The 24,275-nt window shown below is 36.9% G+C and overlaps 1 protein-coding gene across 3 annotated transcripts in view; it reads left to right on the top strand.

The window, feature by feature from the left end:
* PALS1 (protein associated with LIN7 1, MAGUK p55 family member) overlaps positions 1 to 24,275 on the top strand; it is a 96,089-nt gene that overhangs the window by 30,711 nt on the left and 41,103 nt on the right. For 2 of the 3 annotated variants that reach the window (XM_003314400.6, XM_009427985.5), the window contains exons 3-4: positions 8,639 to 9,161; positions 22,087 to 22,295. In XM_003314400.6, coding sequence (XP_003314448.1) covers positions 8,795 to 9,161; positions 22,087 to 22,295 — 576 coding nt within the window. In that variant the 5' untranslated portion in view covers positions 8,639 to 8,794. The remainder of the gene's footprint in view (positions 1 to 8,638; positions 9,162 to 22,086; positions 22,296 to 24,275) is intronic. The other variant, XM_510014.9, reaches the window with a different exon arrangement.

The raw sequence follows: 24,275 nt of genomic DNA on the forward strand, positions 1-24,275 counted from the left end.
TGAAATGTAGTCCTTTGAAGCTTTCTTTCTTTCTTATTTTTTTTTTAAACTTATAATTGGCAAGTTGAGAAGAAAAGAATTAGGGCCAGTAACTGCCTCTGCTGTCTTCATAAGATGGCCTGTTATTTACACACAATGAGGTAATTCTCTAGTTCAGTCATTTACCAGCTTCTGAATTGTCAAAGGACTTTTTTTTTTTTTTTTTTTTTTTTTTTTAAAGAGAGGGAGAGTGCAATTGCTTTGGACTGGGAGGACTTTTTCACTTTTATGATGTATATAGACTACATGTATGGGCTAGAGTATTTGTGGAGTGCCTGCTTAAAAATTATAATCTTAATGCTAAAACTATAGGATACAGTATAATGTTTCTTTAATTCTGGAAGAACTTTAGGATCTTTCATTGCCTTCATTAAATTAACTTGTGAGCATTATAGAGTTTTTGGAGTGTTAAATGGTGAAGTAATTATTTAACAGGATAGTCTGGAAAGATTTCTTGTAGAATTAGGGACTTGAGGGAGGTCTTGAAGGTAGAAATCAATGGAAAAGTAGTTCATCAGTCATTTGGGCAGAAAGATGGGATAGACACAAATGAGGAAGGTAAATTAGAAGGCTCATGCAGGTGAGTAGTAAAAGATATAGCTAGAAATCTTGGATTCATTTTTTGAGTTTGAAGTTTATTCTCCAGGTAGTGTGAAAGCCATCAGAAGTTCTGAACAGAGGAGTGGTTTGCTCATATACTTAATTAAGCAAACACTTAGCAGGTATCACGGCTATAGAGGTCAACAAGACAGATCCCTGCCAATTAGATAATTTAACTGTGTGATCTACAGTTACCTTGAAATTAATGTGTCTAAACCCATATTTCCCTTTACTTTACTTCTATCTGATTCTCCTATATTCTCCATCATAATTAGTGACATTGTCATCTACCTAATAAGCCAGGGATAGTGGTTAAGAGTGATGGTTCTGGAGTTACACTGCCTAGGTTCATATTCTGAAGCCTTCTGTTGTTTGGCCTTCTGCTGGGCAATGTTACGGATTCAGAGATGGGTCAGCCTGGTTCCTGACTTCAAGGAGCTTCTAGTCTGATGAGATAGAAAGGCAGAGATATAAATAGCAGTAGTCCAACTTGATCAAGAATGTGACAGGGATTATAGGATTCCAGAGGACAGTGTATTTGAGCTCAGACTTAAAAGAGTAGGCAAAGATCAGATCCTAGGCAGTCTGATTCTGGAGGCTGTTCTCTTAAACATGCTGTCTTGGGTGACTGGATGGATGTAGTGACATTAGTTAGAATTGAAAACAGGGAGAGGATTAAAAAGAATAGGAGGAGATTAAAGGGAAATATGAGTTTAATTTTGGACATATTTCTAGATTCTTGTGGGAAATTCTGATAGATAGAATAATGGTCAGCCGGGCACGGTGGCTCACGCCTGTAATCCCAGCACTTTGGGAGGCCGAGGCTGGTGGATCACGAGGTCAGGAGTTTGAGACCAGCCTGGCCAACATGGTGAAGCCCCGTCTCTACTAAAAATACAAAAATTAGCTGGGTATGGTGATGGGCGCCTGTAATCTCAGCTACTCAGGAGGCTGTGGCAAGAGAATCGTTTGAACCTGGGAGGTGGAGTTTGCAGTGAGCCGGGATCATGCCATTGCACTCAAACTGGACGACAGAGTCTCAAAAAAAAAAAAAAAAAAATGTTCAAGGATCCTGTCTTAATAACCACAGTATCTAGCCAGGGGTAAATAATTAAATTTGTGTACAAATCACTCCTCTTTTTTAAATCTTTGATGATTCTCTTATTCTATGGAATTAAGGATTTGTATTTAAGACCTTTCATAGGATGGACCCAATCAAACTTTCTAGTCCTATCTTCCACTACTCTCTCGACTATTTTAGTTCAACGAGCCTTATTTGTACTTTCCCCTCACACCTTTCATCTTCCCACCTTTGGTTCATATGGCCCCTTTATTATTTCTCCATCTTGTCTTTAAGGCCTACTTCCAACCTCGTTTTTCATCTACGAAATGGGCATATTTGGATCTACTTCTGGAGTTGTAATGAGGAATAAATGAGTGAATACTATGTGAACTGCTTGCAGTGTTGGCTGGCACATAAAGAAGTGCTCAGTAAATGTTAGCTATAGTTGTAGTTGTTACTACTACCACCACTATTCCTACTCCTATGACTTCTTTCTCCTCCTCCTCCTTTAGCTCTTTCTCTTATTCACTTTTTGCCCTCCTATATGAAGTAGATACTAAGTTCTACTGATTATGTAACCTACATATTGCTTTTGTTTTTGAGACAGAGTCTCGCGCTGTCTCCCAGGCTGGAGCGCAGTGGCACAATCTTGGCTCACTACAACCTCTGCCTCCTGGGTTCAAGTGATTCTCATGCCTCAGCTTCCCGAGTAGCTGGGACTACAGGCACAAGCCACCATGGCTGGATAATTTTTACATTTTTTGCATGTTTTTGTAGAGATGGGGTATCACCATATTGCCCAGGCTGGTCTCAAACTACTAGTCTTAAGTGATCCACAGCCTCAGCCTCAGCCTCCCCAAATGCTGGAATTACAGGCGTGAGCCACCACGCCTGGCCTGTAACCTTCGTATTTCTTGAAAACAACTTCTTCATTCTCACTGTCCTAGTTGAGGACCCCATTTCTAATAGGTGCTTTCAGTCTGTTCTCATTGCCACCCTTCAGTCAGCCCTCTACGCTTCAATAGGAGTGATATTTCTTTCTTTCTTTTTTTTTTTAATACTTTAAGTTCTAGGGTACATGTGCACAACGTGCAGGTTTCTTACATATGTATGCATGTGCCATGTTGGTGTGCTGCACCCATTAACTTGTCATTTACATTAGGTATATCTCCTAATGCTATCGCTCCCACCTCCCCAACCCCATGACAGGCCCCATGTGTGATGTTCCCCACCCTGTGTCCAAGTGTTCTCATTTTTCAATTCCCACCTATGAGTGAGAACATGCAGTGTTTGGTTTTCTGTCCTTGTGAAAATTTGCTCAGAATGATGGTTTCCAGCTTCATCTTTGTCCCTACAAAGGACATGAACTCATCCTTTTTTATGGCTGCATAGTATTCCATGGTGTATGTGTGCCACATTTTCTTAATCTAGTCTATCATTGATGGACATTTGGGTTGGTTCCAAGTCTTTGCTATTGTGAATAGTGCCGCAGTCAACATACGTGTGCATGTGTCTTTATAGCAGCATGATTTATAATCCTTTGGGTATATACCCAGTAATGGGATGGCTGGGTCAAATGGTATTTCTAGTTCTAGATCTCTGAGGAATTGCCATACTGTCTTCCACAATGATTGAACTAGTTTACACTCCCAGCAACAGTGTAAAAGTGTTCCTGTTTCTCCACATCCTCTCCGGCACCTGTTGTTTCCGACTTTTTAATGATCGCCATTCTAACTGGTGTGAGATGGTATCTCATTGTGGTTTTGTTTTGCATTTCTTTGATGACCAGTGATAATGAGCATTTTTTCATGTGTCTGTTGGCTGCATGAATGTCTTCTTTTGAGAAGTGTCTGTTCATATTCTTTGCCCACTTTTTGATGGGATTGTTTGATTTTTTCTTGGAAATTTGTTTAAGTTCTTTGTAGATTCTGGATATTAGCCCTTTGTCAGATGGGTAGACGGTGAAAATTTTCTCCCATTCTGTAGGTTGCCTGTTCACTCTGATGGTAGTTTCTTTTGCTGTGCAGTAGCTCTTTGGTTTAATTAGATCCCATTTGTCAATTTTGGGTTTTGTTGCCATTGCTTTTGGTGTTTTAGTCATGAAGTCCTTGCCCATGCCTATGTCCTGAATGGTATTGCCTAGGTTTTCTTCTAGGGTTTTTATGGTTTTAGGTCTAACATTTAAGTCTTTAATCCATCTTGAATTAATTTTTGTATAAGGTGTAAGGAAGGGATCCAGTTTCAGCTTTCTACATACGGCTAGCTAGTTTTCCCAGCACCATTTATTAAATAGGGCGTCCTTTCCCCATTTCTTGTTTTTGTCAGGTTTGTCAAAGATCAGATGATTGTAGATGTGTGGTACTATTTCTGAGGGCTCTGTTCTGTTCCAGTGGTCTATATCTCTGTTTTGGTACCAGTAGCATGCTGTTTTGGTTACTGTAACCTTGTAGTATAGTTTGAAGTTGGATAGGGTGATGCTTTCAGCTTTATTCTTTTGGCTTAGGGTTGTCTTGGCAATGTGGGCTCTTTTTTGGTTCCATGTTAACTTTAAAGTAGTTTTTTCCAATTCTGTGAAGAAAGTCATTGGTAGCTTGATGGGGTTGGCATTGAATCTATAAATTACCTTGGGCAGTATGGCCATTTTCACAATATTGATTCTTCCCATCCATGAGCATGGAATGTTCTTCCATTTGTTTGTGTCCTCTTTTACTTGGTTGACCAGTGGTTTGTAGTTCTCCTTGAAGAGGTCCTTCACATCCCTTGTAAGTTGGATTCCTAGGTATTTTATTCTCTTTGTAGCAATTGTGAATGGGAGTTCACTCATGATTTGGCTCTCTCTTTGTCTGTTATTGGTGTATAAGAATGCTTGTGATTTTTGCACATTGATTTTGTATCCTGAGACTTTGCTGAAGTTGCTTATCAGCTTGAGATTTTGGGCTGAGACAGTGGGGTTTTCTAAATATACAATCATGTCATCTGCAAGCAGGGACAATTTGACTTCCTCTTTTCCTAATTGAATACCCTTTATTTCTTTCTCCTGCCCGATTGCCCTGGCCAAAACTTCCAACACTGTGTTGAATAGGAGTGGTGAGAGAGGGCATCCCTGTCTTGTGCCAGTTTTCAAAGGGAATGCTTCCAGTTTTTGCCCATTCAGTATGATATTGGCTGTGGGTTTGTCATAAATAGCTCTTATTATTTTGAGATACATTCCATCAATACCTAGTTTATTGAGAGTTTTTAGCATGAAGGGCTATTGAATTTTGTCAAAGGCCTTTTCTGCATGTATTGAGATAATCATGTGGTTTTTGTCTTTGGTTTTGTTTATATGCTGGATTACGTTTATTCATTTGCGTATGTTGAACCAGCTTTGCATCCCAGGGATGAAGCCCATTTGATTGTGGTGCATAAGCTTTTTGATGTGCTGCTGGATTTGGTTTGCCAGTATTTTATTGAGGATTTTCGCATCGACGTTCATCAGGGCTTTTGGCCTAAAATTCTCTTTTTTTTGTTGTGTCTCTGCCTGGCTTTGGTATCAGGATGATGCTGGCCTCATAAAATGAGTTAGGGAGGATTGCCTCTTTTTCTATTGATTGCAATAGTTTCAGAAGGAATGGTACCAGCTCCTCTTTGTACCTCTCGTAGAATTCAGCTGCGAATCCATTTGGTCCTGGACTTTTTTTGGTTGGTAGGCTATTAATTATTGCCTCAATTTCAGAGCTATTATTGGTGTATTCAGGGATTCAACTTCTTCCTGGTTTAGTCTTGGGAGGGTATATGTGTCCAGGAATTTATCCATTTCTTCTAGATTTTCTAGTTTATTTGCGTAGAGGTGTTTACAGTGTTCTCTGATGGTAGTTTGTATTTCTGTGGGGTTGGTGGTGATACCCCCTTTATCATTTTTTATTGCATGTATTTGATTCTTCTCTCTTTTCTTCATTAGTCTTGCTAGTAGTCTATCAATTTTGTTGATCTTTTCAAAAAATCAGCTCCTGGATTCATTGATTTTTTGAAGGGTTTTTTGTGTCTCTATCCAATAGGAGTGATATTTGTATAAAAATAAATGTGATCATGTCATCCTCTGCTTAAAATGTTTTAATTATTCTTACTATTTTCAGGGTAAAGATCTAAAACTCTTCTCAGTGTGGCTTCCTGCTTTTCTTTCCAGTTTTATCATTATTCATGTACAGCATGTTTCCATTGTCCCATCCAGCTTTATTATATTCTATTCTGTTTTCTGAAAGTGCCATTCTGTCATACTCTTCCTTCCTATTGGTCATGTGAGCCTGTCTGCCTGGAATAGACCTTTCTCCTATCTGGCTAATTTTTAGTTGCCCTTTGAAATCCATTTCAAAGAAATGTATCCTTATGTTTTGAGTGTTTCCTATCACCTTTTACCACAGACCAAGTTTTATAGTTCATTGTGACATTCCAAGTTGAGTTGAACAGATATTTATTGGACATTTCTTATGATATGTATTAGGCTAAGCACTGGAGCTATAAAAGTAAGACATGACCCCTGTCTCTAACAAATTTAGAATCTGTTAAGGAGATTGAGGAAAAATAATCATTTATTTTCTTTGCTTTCTCTCTCAGTAGACTGAACATTCCTGGGGAGATAACCAAAATGAAATTTAAAGCAGATTACTACCAGGTTATAGAAATTTTTCTGAGAGCAAAGATTGGATCCAGATATACAAGTATGATAGTAAATAGTACAAGCATGAGAATTTTGACCTGGATGACCTGGCCCGGTCTCTCTTGCATGACTTCTAATTTTCCCTCATAGTGTAGTGAATATGGACACAGATGTAGAGCTTTTAAGCTGAGTTTTAAATTTCAGATCATAATTTATATTAGTTAAAAACACATCATTTAATATTAAATTTGATTTTTAATATCCAGTAATTGTTATAGAGAGGGTTGAGAGTTTTAATTTTCTGAAAATACTAAATCCACTCCTGGATTTTTAAAACTAAGCATAGCACTGTAGTAACTCCTACATAATTTTTCTGCTTACTCGTAATGAAAACATTTAAAAAGCTGAATTTGCATTTGCATATAATCAATGCCTAACATAACTTAAGAATTGCCTAACAAAAATCAAATAGCTGTCATGTTAATGAAAACGAAGGCAATCTAATGGTAAATAAGGTGCTTACGTGTAGATCACAGTTAGAAAGAAGTCAAAATTTGGATGAAAGACAGAAAAATCTACCAAAAATTTTATGCAAATGTAGTTTTAATAATAGCTCATGTAACTGGCATCCATTTTCCTGATTGTTGGACTAGTGGTTTTCCTGATAGCCTAGTTGGGTTTGTATTAAGCATTTTGTCTTCTGTCCCTGTTTGCATTATGACCCAAGATGTTTGAGAAAAGATTGGCTGGTATTAGGAATATTATCTGAAAACCTGGCTTTTGCTTAGTTGGCATTGTGCTCTAACCAACTTGTTTACTAAAGTGATGCCCAACTCAAGGAGGTAGTAGGTTTATTACTGTAAATATTATTGCTCTTGAGTGAAAAAAAAAGGCTAATTAGATTTAATGTGTGGGTTTACACATATGTAAACAACCTGCCTATGTATGCCTGAGAAATAGCTTGATGAAAAGCCAGAGTTATCTGGTAAAATATTTTTATTTTCTAAAATATGTTGAAAGATTTTTAAAATAGAATCAAGTTAATACTGGTAATTAATGTAAGTATACATTAACTCATGTGAAACTCAGAACTGTCAATCCTATGAATAAAGCTTCCAAGTGAATCTGAGGGTCAAAGAGAGAAAATGACTGGTCTTAAGTCATAAAACTAGAGGATTAAAAGTTCAGTTTTCTTATCTCCCTGTTTACTGTGATCTTTTTGCTGTACAGTATGACTCTCAAAAGTTTTTGAGTGGTAACAGATACAACCGTTTTCTCTAAATGAATCCTTGTAATTCTTGTAGAGTTAACCCCAATTCTTTTTTTTTTTTTGAGATGGAGTCTCGCTCTGTCACCCAGGCTGGAGTGCAGTGGTGTGATCTCAGCTCACTGCGGCCTCTGCCTCCCAGGTTCAAGCGATTCTCCTGCCTCAGCCTTCTGAGTAGCTGGGGTTACAGACACCTACCACCACACCTGGCTAGTTTTTGTATTTTTCTTAGTAGAGACGGGGTTTTGCCATGTTGGCCAGGTCTCGAACTCCCGACCTCAGGTGATCTGCCTTCCTTGGCCTCCCAAAGTGCTGGGATTACAGGCGTGAGCCACTGCACCCGGCCCAATTCTTTTTTTTTTTTTTTTTAATGGGACCAGTTATAAAGACTGATAACCCATGTAATCCTTGTCTCAATGTAGTTTTGTCCTGTAGCTGCCTCAGCTGCTAATTGAAGTTTCTTATTCGTTGGGCATGTTCTCCATCTCAAAAACTCTTAAAGATGAATTATCCCCCAGAATACTGCTTGTATTTCAAGTGAGGTACAAACAAGGCTGCTATATGCCAAATCAGTTGATCATTCATCAATTTCTTTAGCAGTTATTCTTTAGCAGTAAGTTATTTCAATCCTATGTTAATTGTTGAGCATAAAGTAGTACAGTGTTGAGACAACTACTAAAAGATGATTAAAACACCTTTTATGTTTGAAGCAAGCAACGTGTTCTCTACCAAACTAGTACCCCAAACTTTTTACTTTCCTACTTTGCTAAACTTTCCAGTACTGTATATCATTTTTCTTAGCTTTAAAATTGAATAGTATGTTTCACATTTTTGGAAAGGGACTTTTTGGGGGAGGGGGGAATCTTGATTTCCTCACCATTATCTGTAAAGTGAAAGTACTTAATCTACTTAGCAAAATAATATTACATACTTATTATTTTCTATGTTGTATGGTGATTAGAAGTGGGCTGTGTAAAAACCTGCTGTTATATTGTAATTCTTACACTTTTTTTCCCCCCATCTTTCCCCTTAGATTTCCTTCATGGATACTTTTTCATAGCATTATTATGTGATGTGAGAAGTTTTTTTTTTTTTTGAAGTAACATGGATTTTATACTACAGAATCAAGAGAATTGGCTTATAGGAAAAATTGATTTATAAAAAGTGGTACAGGTTTTCATAGATAACCATGACAACATCCCATATGAATGGGCATGTTACAGAGGAATCAGACAGCGAAGTAAAAAATGTTGATCTTGCATCACCAGAGGAACATCAGAAGCACCGAGAGATGGCTGTTGACTGCCCTGGAGATTTGGGCACCAGGATGATGCCAATACGTCGAAGTGCACAGTTGGAGCGTATTCGGCAACAACAGGAGGACATGAGGCGTAGGAGAGAGGAAGAAGGGAAAAAGCAAGAACTTGACCTTAATTCTTCCATGAGACTTAAGAAACTAGCCCAAATTCCTCCAAAGACCGGAATAGATAACCCTATGTTTGATACAGAGGAAGGAATTGTCTTAGAAAGTCCTCATTATGCTGTGAAAATATTAGGTAAGTAAAAATAGAGGTATAACAGAAAACATTTTGCTTTAATTTATCTGTGTCTTATAATGTATATGGGAAGGAAGAGGGTTTAAGAGAATGTAAGTAATGACAGTTTGAATTCCAGACCAAGATCCTTTGTTTTCTTGGAAACGCCGTATAACTATTGTTTACTGTTACCAACATAGAGCTAAAAGCATGTGGCTTAAATGTTAAGTCACTATAACATGTTTTTTTAGATATTAAAGAGTTCTGCATGGGCCCTAACATTTAAAGCCTTGAAATTTACCTTTTATATCAAACCACAAACTTTATGCAAAATACTAAAAAAGAATTTTCAGATTTTGAATTTCTGATTTCCTTAAAGTTTTGTAAAATAGTAATAAATTTGTAACTACCGTTTAAATTCTTTGATTTTTTTAAATTAATGATTGTCAATAAAAAGAACTGGCATTGTTCATATGGTATCATAAACATAAAATAATGGTATTTTCTATATCCCCAAATTCTGTTCTGTGGGGGGAAAAAAAAAGTCCTATGAGATATAAGTAGATACAACCGAACCAAAAGAATTCTGTGACCAAATGGATTTTGAGAACTCTGGGCTAAATAAGTTAAATAGCTTCTTATCACGGGACTTCTCATAGCTGTTAGAATGTTACTAGGCATTGTGAATCTACAAGAGAGATTGATATCAAATGCATGTTTCCAAACTTAGAATATTTAATCATTGAATTTACTGCCTGCCCTTCTTGCACGTGCACATACACCCAAGTGCTCACTGAACTAGTGTTAGGAGAGCATTTTATTTTTTGGTGGTTTGCTATTTTTTAGGTGTGAAAAAAGATATATTTCTACTTTTTTGTAGAAGGAGAAAGTTTTTATTGTCATTGTCATCATTTTGCCATTCATTTAAGGGTCTGTTGAGCCTGTACTAAGTGTTTTAGCAAACATTGTTTCATGTAATAAAATAATCCTGTTAACAGTACTCTGTAATCTCCATTTTGGAGATAAAGAAATTGAACCTTAGTTAAACAACTTTTTAAAGACACCAATGGTAGAGCCAAGTTTGAATTTGCCAGATCGGGTGTTGATGTACTACACAAAATGGTTTGAATGGAAACCGGTATCCAGCCTGCGTTTCACTCACCAGGCCAGAGCTGTGGCTACCCAGAATAGAGCACCTTTTTCTAATTTGGCCAAAGGTACCATGTATATGCCAGATTTGTTCCTCATTAAGTCTCTTTATTCCAACTCTGGAGCAATTTCTTTCTTTCTTTCTTTCCTTTCTTTTCTTTCTTTCTTTTCTTTTTTTTGAGGTGGAGTCTTGCTCTGTTGCCCAGGCTGGAGTGCAGTGGTGCAATCTCGGCTCACAGCAATCTCCACCTTCCCAGGTTCAAGTGATTCTCCTGCCTTAGCCTCCCGAGTGGCTGGGATTACAGGCATGTGCCACCACACCCGGCTAATTTTTGTATTTTTAGTAGAGACCAGGTTTCACCATGTTGGTCAGGCTGGTCTTCAACTCCTGACCTCATGATCTGCCCTCCTTGACCTTCCAAAGTGCTGGGATTACAGGTGTGAGCCACCGTGCCCGTCTCAAGTCTGGAGCAGTTTCTACTACATCACGTCATCTTCTTTTCTTTGTTATAAATTTTTATTCAGGATCCACATTTCATATGTACATGCTTCTCTGTGTTTTAAGAAATCATAGATATGTGTTCAGTCATAGTGAAGTCTGCTAAATTCCTGCCTTCAGACATTTTAATTACAGTGAAAGCTAAAAGATTACATTTTTTTAATACCTTTATGTGAAAGAATTTTATGCTCTTTTTTCCTGAGGGTTTTATTAGAGTAAAAATACTTCATTCCTGATTGCTTCTTACTAGCCTTCATTTCCCACCACTCTATTATTATTTATTTATTAAAATATTCTGAAAATATTTTATTGGAGAAAGTTTGTTATATCCAGTGCAAACCTGGATTGATTCTTCTGTTTTTCTGTTTACATTCCCTTAAGATTAACGTATTTGTCCATTTGGTTTACTTAGAATCAGGTGTAAGTATCCATCTGATAGGTAATATTCATGTAATCACAGTAAAGAAAGAAATATAGCTTCAGCCGGATTCACTTAGTAAGGAGAACAGTTGTGAGTTTATGGTTTTGTTTGTTTTGCCTAAGCACACAAAATTGGACATCATTTCTCTTAATTTTTTTTTTTTTTGCTTTTTCCTGTTTCTGTTTGAATGTTCTATTGCTGACTTTTTTACAAATTCAGATTAAAGGATACCTCTATTCCAATGTGTAATCTGCTGTGGTTTTTAAAAGTACCTATGTGTGGTCCTTGAATTTAAGGCAGTTTTATGTATTTTATTTTAAAGTAATTTGAAATGTCATAACAGGTATTTGTAATTCATTTCTTGGATAGGAGAAGATGTATTTTGAGAAATAAATGATATATTTTATGTTGATATAGTCAACACAGATATCTGTTATGTAAGAATCATGAGAAATTAGCATAAGGTATAGTTTGCTATTGTCAGTCATAGCCTCAGGTTTTTAAGTTTTTGTTTAAAGTGAAGTGTAATAGCTTTTTGCCAAACTTTTTTTTCTTGTTCATAATCTGCTAACACATCAAACTGTAAGAGAAGTACTCCCTGAACATTGTGTGTGTCTCCTGGCTAGTATTTGATTAATACCCATATGACAGGAGACAACTTCTGAGCCTTTTTCACATCTAGAAACAGCAACCTTATTTTAAATGAGGGAAGAATGGGCAACTGATTTATTTCTCTGAGAGGAAGCCTTCAGTTTCTAAACAATACATCATCATTTATCTGTGAGTAGACAAAGTATTCTTTTAAGAATCAAAAATATGATTGGCAAGATTAAGTAATTGGGTGGTTTTTAATGAAAAGCATTTGTAAATTTGACAATGTATGATAATAAAAGTACAGGGATGGAATTGATAGAAAATACTCAAAGGATGAACTGAATTTTCTTGTTTAAAAGCAGTTAGAATTTTTTTGAAAGATAAGAAATAGTGATATGGGAACTAGATTTCAAATGAATAATTAGTATTATAAATGGTAAAAAAATTTGATATTACGGAGGCTTTCCTTAAAATTGGCATTAGTTTTTAAAGCTTGCTTTGTTACAAATATTATTGTCTTTGTTCTCTTTCATAATCAGAGCAAACTACCTTGTGAGAGAAATCCTCGGAAAAGAAAATAATGCAGGTTAGAGTGGGTTAAGCCAGAGTAGGGTAATTTTCATATATTTCTATATTATAGATTTCACTGTTTTTGTGTTCTCAGTTAAGTAATTTTGGGCCAGGGATGTGGACAAGGAAATATATAGATAGAATACTTGAATAAACTAGGGATGACTGCCATCTATCATATATGTGACTATAAAATTGTTGTCTTTGAAGCAGTGTCAGGAAAGGGAACATACACACCCATATATATCTGTGGTGAGCTGTTTAGTGGTTAATAAAAAGACTCCTGGAATTTGTGATTAGGGGCTTTCTAATCTATGAGATACTATTAGTGTGAAGAAGGAAAAACACACCACGGGGAAGAAAACTGGGATGAATAAAGCTAAAGAACAAAATATTTTCATAGAATTAATAGCATGTTTCAGTCTTAATTAGTGTCTGCATATTTTTTGTCAGATGTCTCTGGATATTCAAACTATTAAGTCAAAAGATTATTGACATTTTAAAGTAAAATAGCTCTTTCAGATTTCATTCTGGCATTTAACTGACTTTTGATTGATCATGGGGCATACTGGAATTTTGTGTGATTGTAAACTTTTTTAAAGGTTGGCTTTAAGATAAAGTTTATTTCAAGCCAACAGACAAAATCCCAGTGCCAGTAAATCTTGAGTTTTAGTTCAGCCTGCTTCTGAGAAGTTGATTATTTTTACTATCAAATTTTTGTTTAGCTATTGTTACAGATATTTCCAAATAAATGTTATTAGCCATTCCTTCAGGGAGTTTTTTTTACCTTCCTGGAATTGAAATAATTAAATCTGTTGTCACTAGATTTAATGTTTGAAGTGTTGGGATCATTTGAGGATTCTGTGATTTAGTCAAGTTGCTAAAATTAGACCTAAAGATGTAAAAATTCATTAGAGTATATGTATAGTAATGTAAATTTTGTTTATTAAATACACATAATTCTATAGAAAAGTAACTGCTACATCATTCAGTCTTTGACACAATACGTTGAAACTTCATTCCACTTATTAAGCAGTAGTAGGTTTTAAAACTTATTTCTGCCTGCGAAGATTTGCTTCGTTGTCTTACGGCACATTCAGAAATGTATGCGGTAGCTGCATATTGGAAAGTGTAGGGATATTAGAGTCAAAACTGAGTTTAAATACTTTTTAATGTCACTAAATTGCGCTATTGACTTTGGGCATGTTACTTAATTTTTCTGAGCCTCGGTTTCAGGATTTTCTTGAGGACCAAATGAAAAATGCATTTGAATAAATGGCACACTACAGGTTTGAATGAAATTTAATTTTTGTTAGAACCAGAAGCTACAGAGAGATCACCTAACTCTGTAGTCCATAAAATTTGTGGATCTTAACCACTAATTTCTTATTTCATTTTAAAAATAACTTTATTAAGGTATAATTCACATACCATAAAATTTTGTCTTTTAAACTGTAGAATTCATTAGTTTTTAGTATACTCACAAGGTTGTGCAGGCAGGCGTGGTGGTTCACGCCCGTATTAGTAGCACCTTTGGAGGCCAAGGCAGGAGGATCTCTTGAGCCCAGGAGTTTGAGACCAGCTTGGGCAACATAGACCCTATCTCTTAAAAAAAAAAAACAAAACAAAAAAAACAGCTGGGCATGGTGGCATGCTTCTGTAGTCCCAGCATACTAGGGAGGCTGAGGCAGGAGGATTTTTTGAGCTTTGAGCCCAGGAGATCGAGGCTGCAGTGCTAAAAAAAAAAAAAAAACAAACAAAAAAAAAAAACAAAAAACAAGGTTGTGCAACCATCACTACTATATAATTCCAAAATATGTACCCATTAATGGTCACTCCCTATTCTGTCCACCACCTGGCCCTTGACAACCATGAATATACTTTCTTTTTGGATTTGCTTATTCTAGACATTTTATATGAATGAAATTACATAACATAGGCTCTTTTGTGACTGGCCTCTTTTCACTTACCATTATGTTTTCAGGGTTCATCCATATTGTAGCATGAATCAGTACTTCATTTCTTTTTTATGGATGAATTAATATTCCACTGTACAAATATACCACATCTTGTTTTTCCATTCGTCTAGGTTAAAAATTTTTTATTTTTATTTTTATTTTTTTGTAGAGATGGGGTCTCACTGTGTTGCCCAGGCTGGTCTTGACTTCCCGGCCTCAAGTGATCCTCCCACCGTGGCCTTCCAAAGTGTTAGGATTAGAGGCATGAGCCACCACAATTTTAATTCCACAGGTAGATGTACTGGAAACTGATGTAATTTCCTCCTACTTAGTAATATTAAGTTCCCCATCTGAGTATCATATTTGACCCTACAGTTTAGAGGAAAAGAAATCTTAAAAGTTTCAGAAAAAAGTCATGAAGTTGGTTGGACTTGAAATTTCTGAGGACAGGTTAAAAGAGTTGGAATTATTTACACAATGAAATGGAGAAGCTTAATGCTGGGTATAGGTCCCTAGAAGCTATCTGTTTTCATATGGGGTAAATGAGAGTAATATATAAAAATAAATGATGCCAATCCAGATGGAGATTCCTTAGGTAAATTTTTTTTTTTTTTTTTTTTTTTTTTTTGAGACAGAGTCTCGCTCTGTCGCCCAGGCTGGAGTGCAGTGGCGCGATCTCGGCTCACTGCAAGCTCCACCTCCCGGGTTCACACCATTCTCCTGCCTCAGCCTCCCGAGTAGCTGAGACTACAGGCGCCCGCCACCACCCCTGGCTAATTTTTTTGTATGTTTTTAGTAGAGATGGGGTTTCACCGTGTTAGCCAGGATGGTCTCGATCTCCTGATCTCCTGATCCAGCTGCCTCGGTCTCCCAAAGTGCTGGGATTACAGGTGTGAGCCACCGCGCCTGAACCCCTTAGGTAATTTTAATGTTTACCCTTATAACCAAAAAATCTTCCACATGGTTACCCAGAGTTCTAGGCATTGGAAAGTAGGATTTTCTGATAAAGTAACTCTTGGTGATTGCTTTCTGTTGCCTGTTTCAGAGTCCATTCTTTTACGTTTTAGACTGACAGGAGAGGGCAAGGAGGGAGGACAGAGTTTACGAGGGTGGATTTGTGGACCCATGTGTATGTTTGTATTCATCTGATTAGTTGTATCCTAAAGCCAAATGTAAGTGAATTTTCTTACTTTAGAGTAATATATTCTCTCTTTTAAATAATCAAGAGTTAAATGTTGCGTGAAATATTAGAGAAGATGGGAGCTTAATTTCTACTGAAAAATCAGGTAAGAGGAAATAGCTCCACCTACAGGGCAAATAATTTAAACTAGATATAAAGAAATTCCTTGTAGGAAATTTGTTACAGACTTGAATTTACTACCAAAGCTAGATTTGCTATGCCTGCCTCTACCTTCTCCTGGGCAGAGTGCCTCCATCCCGCCTTAGTACTTACTTTTTTGTCCACTCCCAACCTAGCACATATATCAGTCTTTCTCACTAGCCCTGTGGTTCTTCATTTCTCTCTTTCTCTGTCCATATGGTTCCTTCTTGTGTCTGTTGTCTGTCTGTATGGGATTGGGGAAGGGAATTTCTTCTCTCTGTCCTCTGTCTTCTCTTTGTTGTCTCTGTGTCTTCATCTTTTATTATGGAAGAGTGTATTTGACAGGACTGATTTAGTTACATCTGAATAGATTTTTTAAATTCCCTGCAGAATTGTATAGAATGTTGAAAAACTTAGGTGGATTTTTGTTTAAGTAACAGATATATCCAGCAAAGAATGGAACATTTCTTTGAGTGTGTGGAAAATTAACTGTTCTTAGCCGGGCGTGGTGGCTCATGCCTATAATCCTAGCACTTTGGGAGGCCGAGGTGGGTGGATCGCTTGAGCTCAGGAGTTGCAGATCAGCCTGGGCAACCTGGTGAAACTCCATCTCTACCAAAAAAAAAAAAAACAAAAATAGCCAGGTGTGGTGGAATGCGACTGTGGTCTTAGCTACTTGGGAGGCTAGGTGGGAGGATCGCTGGAACCTGAGAAGTTGAGGCTGCAGTGAGCTCTGATTGCGCCACTGCACTCCAGCCTGGTGACAGAGTGAGACCTGGTCTCAAAAAAAAAAAAAAAAAAGAAAAAAACTGTTCTTGAATAATACGTATTTGTGAAGTGCTTTTAAAAATGTACCCTTTATGGCTGCGCGTGGTGGCTTATGCCTGTAATCTCAGCACTTTGGGAGGCCAAGGTGGGTGGATCACTTGAGTCCAGGAGTTCAAGACCAGCTTGGGTGACAGTGAAATCTTGTCTCTACAAAAAATACAAAAAAATTAGTTGGGTGTGGTGTTATGCACCTGTAGTCCCAGCTACTGGGGAGGCTGAGGTGGGAAGGATCACTTGAGCCTGGGAGCTCAGGACTGCAGTGAGCCATGTTCACACCACCGAACTCTAGCCAGGGTGACAGAGCGAAACCCTATCTCAAAAACAAAAACAAAAAAAAAGACACTGGAGGTTCTGGTTATGATTAAATTAGAACTGTGGCAAAATAGGTCTTTTACATTTCCTTAGTTTTTTTTTTCATAAATATATTGGATTAAAAGCCATTGTTCTGATATAAGAAAAAAGGATGAAATTATATTAAGTATGTTCTAGTTAAGACTACAGGGATATCAGTTAAATTCTACTTATTAAAAAGCACTCTAGTAGTAAAATGGGCAAAAGATAAAATGGATGAAAGAAGAAATTCAAATGGCTATAACTTGTAAAAATATGTTCTATCATACCAGATCCCAAAAATTAAAAGATTGATAATTCTTAAATTGATTTGTGTTTGTGAGAACAGACATTCATGTGCAATGCTGGTAGGGGTATGAATTGGTACAAATCCAGAAGGCAGCTTTGGCAGTATGTGTCAAAGTGTTAAATGCTTTTGTTATCTGATTAATAATTTTATCCTAGAAATTTATTCTAAGGAATTGGAAAATAGGTTGCAAAACAACATTTACAGTGTCATCTATACGGTTAGACCAGCATTTTAAAAGTTTGAAAGGCTACATGGCGTAGCAAAATAATACCAGTAGTTAACAGCCGAAAAGTAGAAGTACAGGTAATTTTCAAAATAATGTCAGTATTTTAGTGTCCTTTTGAGTGGCTTTGGTACATAGGAGAGATTATACAGAAACTCCTTGGCCTTAAAAAGTTTAAATTCCCCTGAGGTTGAAGAGACCCAGTAGGGATACAATTACCTTCTGGGCTGTCTATGGCTGCTTGTTGATTTCAGTCAGTGGTGAAATCTGAGGCCTTCAGTCTTTCACAATACACTGACAGCCAGGCTGGGGTCTCCCTTTTTTTTTCCTTCGAGACAGAGTCTCACTCTGTCGCCCAGGCTGGAGTGCAGTGGTGCGATCTCCGCTCACTGCAACTTCCGCCTCCGAGGTTCAAGCGATTCTCCTGCCTCAGCCTCCCAAGTAGCTGGCACTTTAGACATGTGCCACCACACCCAGCTAATTTTTTTGTATTTTCAGTAGAGACGGGATTTTACCATGTTGGCCAGACTGGTCTTGAACTCCTGATCTCAGGTGATCTGCCCTCCTGAGCCTCCCAAAGTGCTGGGATTACAGGCATGACCCACCGCACCCGGCCATGAGACCCTTTTAACAATTACTAAAGACCTTGCAAGGCATGGCTCACACCTGTAATCCTAGCACTTTGGGAGGACGAGGCAGGAAGATTTCTTGACGCCAGGAGTTATAGACTCCATCTTTACGAAGAAAATTGTTTTAATTAAACAGTAATTTAATTGTCTACTCAGAGAAGTCTAGTCCCCATAAGATTGTAGCTTATGCAAAGCTTAACTGCTTTGTTGCTTTTATAATTTTTCTTATGAGATATTTAAGTGTTATCCTATTTTGCTTTTAAGACACTTTAAGGCTGTTGAATTCTTTAATCTCTTAGGGAATTCTTTGGTAACCTCATTGTATGTGATGGAATCTGACATTTTATATTCTTCCTATCTATTCTTAATATTAGCTTATGGTTAGATTCTGGCTATCCCTCAGCTCTTATCTAGCTCTGGGCCACAGCTTCTTAGGTCATTCTAATGACGGTTTTGACTTTTAAATTTTTTCCCAAATTTTTCTTCATTATAAACTACTGATGAACACACATATATGTATGTTTAGAGAATAATGACAAGGAAAAAAGTTTTATTTTCTTTATTTCCTGTTTTTTTTTTTTTTTTTTGAGACAGGGTCTCACTCTGTCATCCAGGCTAGAGTGCAGTGGCGTGATACTGGGTCACTGCAACCTCCGCCACCCAGGTTCAAGTGATTCTCCTGCCTCAGCCTCCCAAGTAGCTGGGACTACAGGAGCACACCGCCATAACTGGTTAATTTTTGTATTTTTTTTGTAGAGATGGAGTTTCGCCATGTTGGCCAGGCTGGTCTCAAACTCCTGACTTCGTGTGATCCACCTGCCTCAGCCTCCCAAAGTGCTGGGATTACAGGCATGAGCCACCATCGCACGTGGCTGGCTTTTAAGTCTTATAAGTCTTTATAAAAAAGACTTTTCCCTGTCATTATTCTCTGAACAATACAATATAACAGCTATTTACATTGTATTAAGTATTATAAGTAATCTAGAGCTGATTTTAGGTAACTGGAGGATGTGTATACCTTATATGCAAATACTCCACCATTTTATATAAGGGACTTGAGCATCTGCAAATTTTTCTGTCTGTGGGAGGTCTTGGAACCAATCTCCCACTGATACTGAGGGACAACTATATATATAAAATAAGGAAGACTAAATATATATATGTTTGAAAGGAAGACTAAAGTTGTTTTGATTTGGGGCGGGAAAGATAGCGAACCTCAAGAATCAACCAAAGAACTGTTAAAATCTATTTAAAAATTTAACTGCTGTTCAAATTGTGGGATACAAGATAAATAAGAGTCAGTGGTGTTTCTGCAGACCTTAAAAGAAGAGAGCTGACAAAAAGGCACATTGGGAAGATTTTTTTCCATGTCTTTTTTTTTTTTTTTTTTTGAGACGGAGTCTCTCTCTGTCGCCCAAGCTGGAGTGCAGTGGCACTATCTCGGCTCACTGCAGGCTCTGCCTCCTGGGTTCACGCCATTCTCCTGCCTCAGCCTCTCGAGTAGCTGGGACTACAGGCACCCACCACCACGCCCGGCTAATTTTTAAAATATTTTTAGTAGAGACGGGGTTTCACCGTGTTCGCCAGGATGGTCTCGATCTCCTGACCTCATGATCCACCCGCCTTGGTCTCCCAAAGTGCTGGGATTACAGGCGTGAGCCACCGTGCCCGGCCTCCCTGTCTTTTTTTATACTGTCTTTGACTGTATAAGTCCTCGTATGTGCTCTAAGTTTTTCCTAGACTCATTTACAGGTTTAATTTTAGTCAAAATCTCAATAGGACTTTTCTTTTTGGAAGACTAGGAAAGAGGGAATGGGAGGTAACGAAAAAAGTGACATAACTAATTTACAATAGTCGAGAAACTTTTAAAGAAAGATCAGGTACTTGTCATATTAATATAAACAAACATTATAATGCTACTCTAATAAAACAGTATAGTTCTGATAGACCAGTGAAATAAAGACAGACTCTGATATGTGTAAGAATTTGGTGGCATTGTAAATCAGTGGAAAAGGAATTATTATTTGATGAGGTCTCACTCAGTTGCCCAGGCTAGAGTGCAGTAGCGTGATCATGGCCCCAGTGGATTCTCCCACCTCAGCCTAATGAGTAGCTGGGACTAAGGCACATGCCACAATGCCTGGCTAATATTTTGTATTTTTAAAAATTATTGTTATTTTAAAAAGAGACAGGATCTCACCATGTTGCCCAGGCTGGTCTCAAACTGCTGAGCTCAAGCAATCTGTCCACCTCAGCCTCCCAAAGTGCTGGGAACACAGGCGTGAGCCACTGTGCCTAGACATTTCTTATATTTTTTTAGTAGAGACAGGGCTTCACCATGTTGCCCAGGCTGGTCTCCACCTCCTGGACTCAAGCAATCCACCTGCTTCAGCTTCCCAAAGTGCTGGGGTTACAGACCTGAGCCACTGCGCTTGGCCAGGAATGATTATTTAATAAGTGGTACTAGAATCATTGGTTATTTGGAAGAAAAATAAAGTTAAATTTTTTCAGATCTATGCTGAAATAAATTCTAGATGAATTAAAATTAAATAGAAGTTAAATAAAGTAGAAATTATAAAAAGCTAGAAGAAATCTAGGTAAATATTTTTTAATGACCTACAAGAAGAAGTTTATAAGCATAGAAACAGTGAAAGAAATCACACAGGAAAAGCAGGGGGGTCGGAGTTGACAAATTCTATAATAAGAGCAACCATAAATATAATTAAGAGGTAAATGGAAATATTGGAAAACGATTCCCAACAATATGACAGAGTATATGTGCGTGTGCATGTACACTCTCACAGCCTATTTGGCAGCAGGGAAGAGACTACCAGTGCTTTTTTTTTTTTTGAGATGGAGTCTTGCTCTGTTGCCCAGGCTAGAATGCAATGGTGTGATCTCGGCTCACTGCAGCCTCTGCCTCCTGGGTTCAAGTGATTCTCCTGTCTCGCCTCCCGAGTAGCTGGGATTACAGGCGCCCGCCACTGTGCCTGGTTCTCCTGCCTCGCCTCTGAAGTAGCTAGGATTACAGGTGCCCACCACTGTTCCTGGCTAATTTTTGTATTTTTAATAGAGATGGGGTTTCACCATCTTGGCCAGGCTGGTCTCGAACTCCTGACCTCATGATCTACCTGTCTGGGCCTCCCAGAGTGCTGGGATTACAGGCGTGAGCCACTGCGCCAAGCCTACCAGTGCTTCTTAACCATTTTAGAATAACGTTTTCCAGAAAAATGCTTGTGCTATTTATGCACACTAACAGGCAGACACAATGCACATACATATGCCCACAACTTTCAGTACAACTTAGGAGACTCACATATTCATTAGAGTTTTATAGACCACAAAAGAAGTGCCTGGTAATTGTGAATAAACCTCAACTTCCTTACTAGTCAAATAAATGGAAGATTTTTAAAAATAATAATATCAAATATTGCTGAAAATATTGCTAATGGAATGCAAATTAGTAAAGCCTCCCTAGAAAAGCTGTTTGACTTTTTTAAAAATGTCAGAATCTTATCTAAAAGTTCTATTTCTGGGACTTACCTTATGAAGACATCAGAATCTCAGACAAATTTATATGTGGCACTGATTATTATGTAATGAAATGCTTGTTTTTATGGTAGCAAAAAATTGGAAGCAAGCTAAATGTTCAACTTTAGTTTAATGGTTACTATAAATTATGGTTTAGCCATGTAATAGAATATAATGGAATCATTAAATATTTAAAAAGACTAGTGATATGGGAAAACATTTACAATGTACTGTTAAAAAGGAAATAGGATGTTAAGAAAAAATATTTCTAGGTGATGGGATTATTGGTGGTTTTAAATTTCTTTATTTTTGCATTCCTCCCCTCACTTGTTTTTATATTGAATGTGTATTAGTTTTATAATTAAAACACCTTTGTAAAAATGCAAGTTATTCTGTTGGGTAATTTTTAAAAGAGTTTTACTTAAAACCTATGAAATGACCATGATTGACAATAATATATGCAGATTTTGGTATTTTTCTGAAAACTTAAATTGTTACTTGTTCAAAGAAATGTTCTCTGAAAATGCATGTTGAATTAATACTGAAACAGTTAATTTTTGGATACCTTTTCTTCTTCTACTAGAAATAGAAGACTTGTTTTCTTCACTTAAACATATCCAACATACTTTGGTAGATTCTCAGAGCCAGGAGGATATTTCACTGCTTTTACAACTTGTTCAAAATAAGGATTTCCAGAATGCATTTAAGATACACAATGCCATCACAGTACACATGAACAAGGCCAGTCCTCCATTTCCTCTTATCTCCAACGCACAAGATCTTGCTCAAGAGGTATGTATTCTAAACATCTTGTTGATGTCTACAAGGTAATTAGTAGTGGCAGGAAGGCAGGATTATTGGAAAATACTAATGTGACTATAAGATTTGTTTGAATTAATTACTGTTAATTACATGTTAATAATGTATTGTGACAGTTTACTACATGCATTTTATCCTAAAAACAAAAAAAGTTTACTTCAGAGTCAGAACACTGTTTCATGAAGAGTTAATTTTTTATATATAATCATAAATTTGGATAGTAACAAATATTTGAATTATTAGAGAGCAATTTGTTAATGTTTTTAGTATAGTTTTATGAATTTTAAGCATTATACATTATAAACTGAGATAGTGAATACTGATGAGATAATTATAACTGATAATCAGGCATTATATAACGCCTAAGATTTATTATGTCTAGGTATTTGGAAGTTTTCCTCCTATAAAAACTGTAGACATTTCAAATTATTAAATCTTAATATACTATGGGAGTTTTTATTGTTAACATGATGACTTAAATTCTTGTTTCTGATGCTAACTGGTGTTCAGTGTTTGATCTGTTATGCAAACATCTTTTAAATTTAAGATTTAAAAAGGGTATAAATAAACTCTCCTGTTTTGGGGAGTAGACAGTCTCTCATTATTCTAGCGTTTTAAGTTATTTTGGTATTATTAAAATGAATAATTCTGGAATCCCATCAAGTGAATGTATTTCATTGAATGCCAACATGAGCAGAAAATGGGCTATTGGGGAGGGAGGACATCTAGAGCTACAGAACCTATAAAATAGGTTAGAAGGTACTTTGTAGATTAGCACATAATTGTCCCCAAGGGAGATATTTTTCTCACTTGTCATATTTACTTATGGTTTAAATGGTTTTCTGAAATTTCTTAAAATTACTTTTCTTACGGAGATTGAAATAACATTACCTTGATCTTATACTATTCACACACGTAGGCAATTCTGGACTCACTTCCAGGATAGAAGGAAAAGACGAGTACCAATATATTTGGTAAAAATATGACATATTTGAGAACACACAGGCAAGTGAACTGGTTTCAAATCCGGTTGGGAAGAATACAAAATAAATCATCATAATCATTCCTGTCCCTGTTAGGAGGAAGGTTTGTCCAGCTGGCTACTGGGTCCTTGTTTTGCTAAATACAACAATGGGTGAAGAAGAGAGTGAGAGAAGCAAGACAGATCACAATTGCTCCAATTGAAAAAAGCTGACACACACAATAGAAAGGTGGAAAGAAGGGAGAAAAGAAACAACTTAGCTTAAAGGGTTTTAGGAGTTGAGAAAAGCAAAGAACTAAAGTGGCTTAAAGAGTAAATGCCTTGGGAAGAAAGAAGTTGTTAAAAAGGACTTTAAAAAAGATCAATTTTGAATATTAGTTTTAGGATAGTTCACATATTCACATATGTGAATATAGGATAGTTCACTATTTTAAAAGTACTGTATAAAGGAGATTTTCTGAAAGTTTGCTTTCACGTCCTTAGAGTAACTAAGTGATAGAACGTGAATGGTTTCCCCTGGAGTGTGCATGACTGTGAAGTTGCCCTTTCAGTACATTATACTTGTGAAAAAAGCACATAGTCAGAACTCAACAAGGAGAGGATTGTTAAATCTGATAACAAAATCGTAAAGGTTAAATGGACCCATTGCCTTTATTTTACAGCTGGAAAAAAATATCAGCAATCACCAATCCAACTCCCCTGTTTCACATTCTGAATATTGAGGCCTAGTGAGGTTAAGTTAAAAAAAAAAACTCAAGAAATTTAGTGAAACATTCAGAAGTATTCTTTGTTTACGTGGCTTAAAATATCAGTTAAACATTAGGTATCATATAATAATAAAGCCTATGGAAACCTCAAATTTTAAGGTCTAGATTAAATCTTTGATGATCTAGCATATTTACTAATAAACACAAACCAAATTTCTTAGATATTATAGTGCTTTTTTTTTTTTTTTTGAGATGGAGTCTTGC

Source organism: Pan troglodytes, chromosome 15 (genome assembly GCF_028858775.2).
Source record: "Pan troglodytes isolate AG18354 chromosome 15, NHGRI_mPanTro3-v2.0_pri, whole genome shotgun sequence".
In the NCBI taxonomy this organism is placed as follows: Eukaryota; Metazoa; Chordata; class Mammalia; order Primates; family Hominidae; genus Pan; species Pan troglodytes.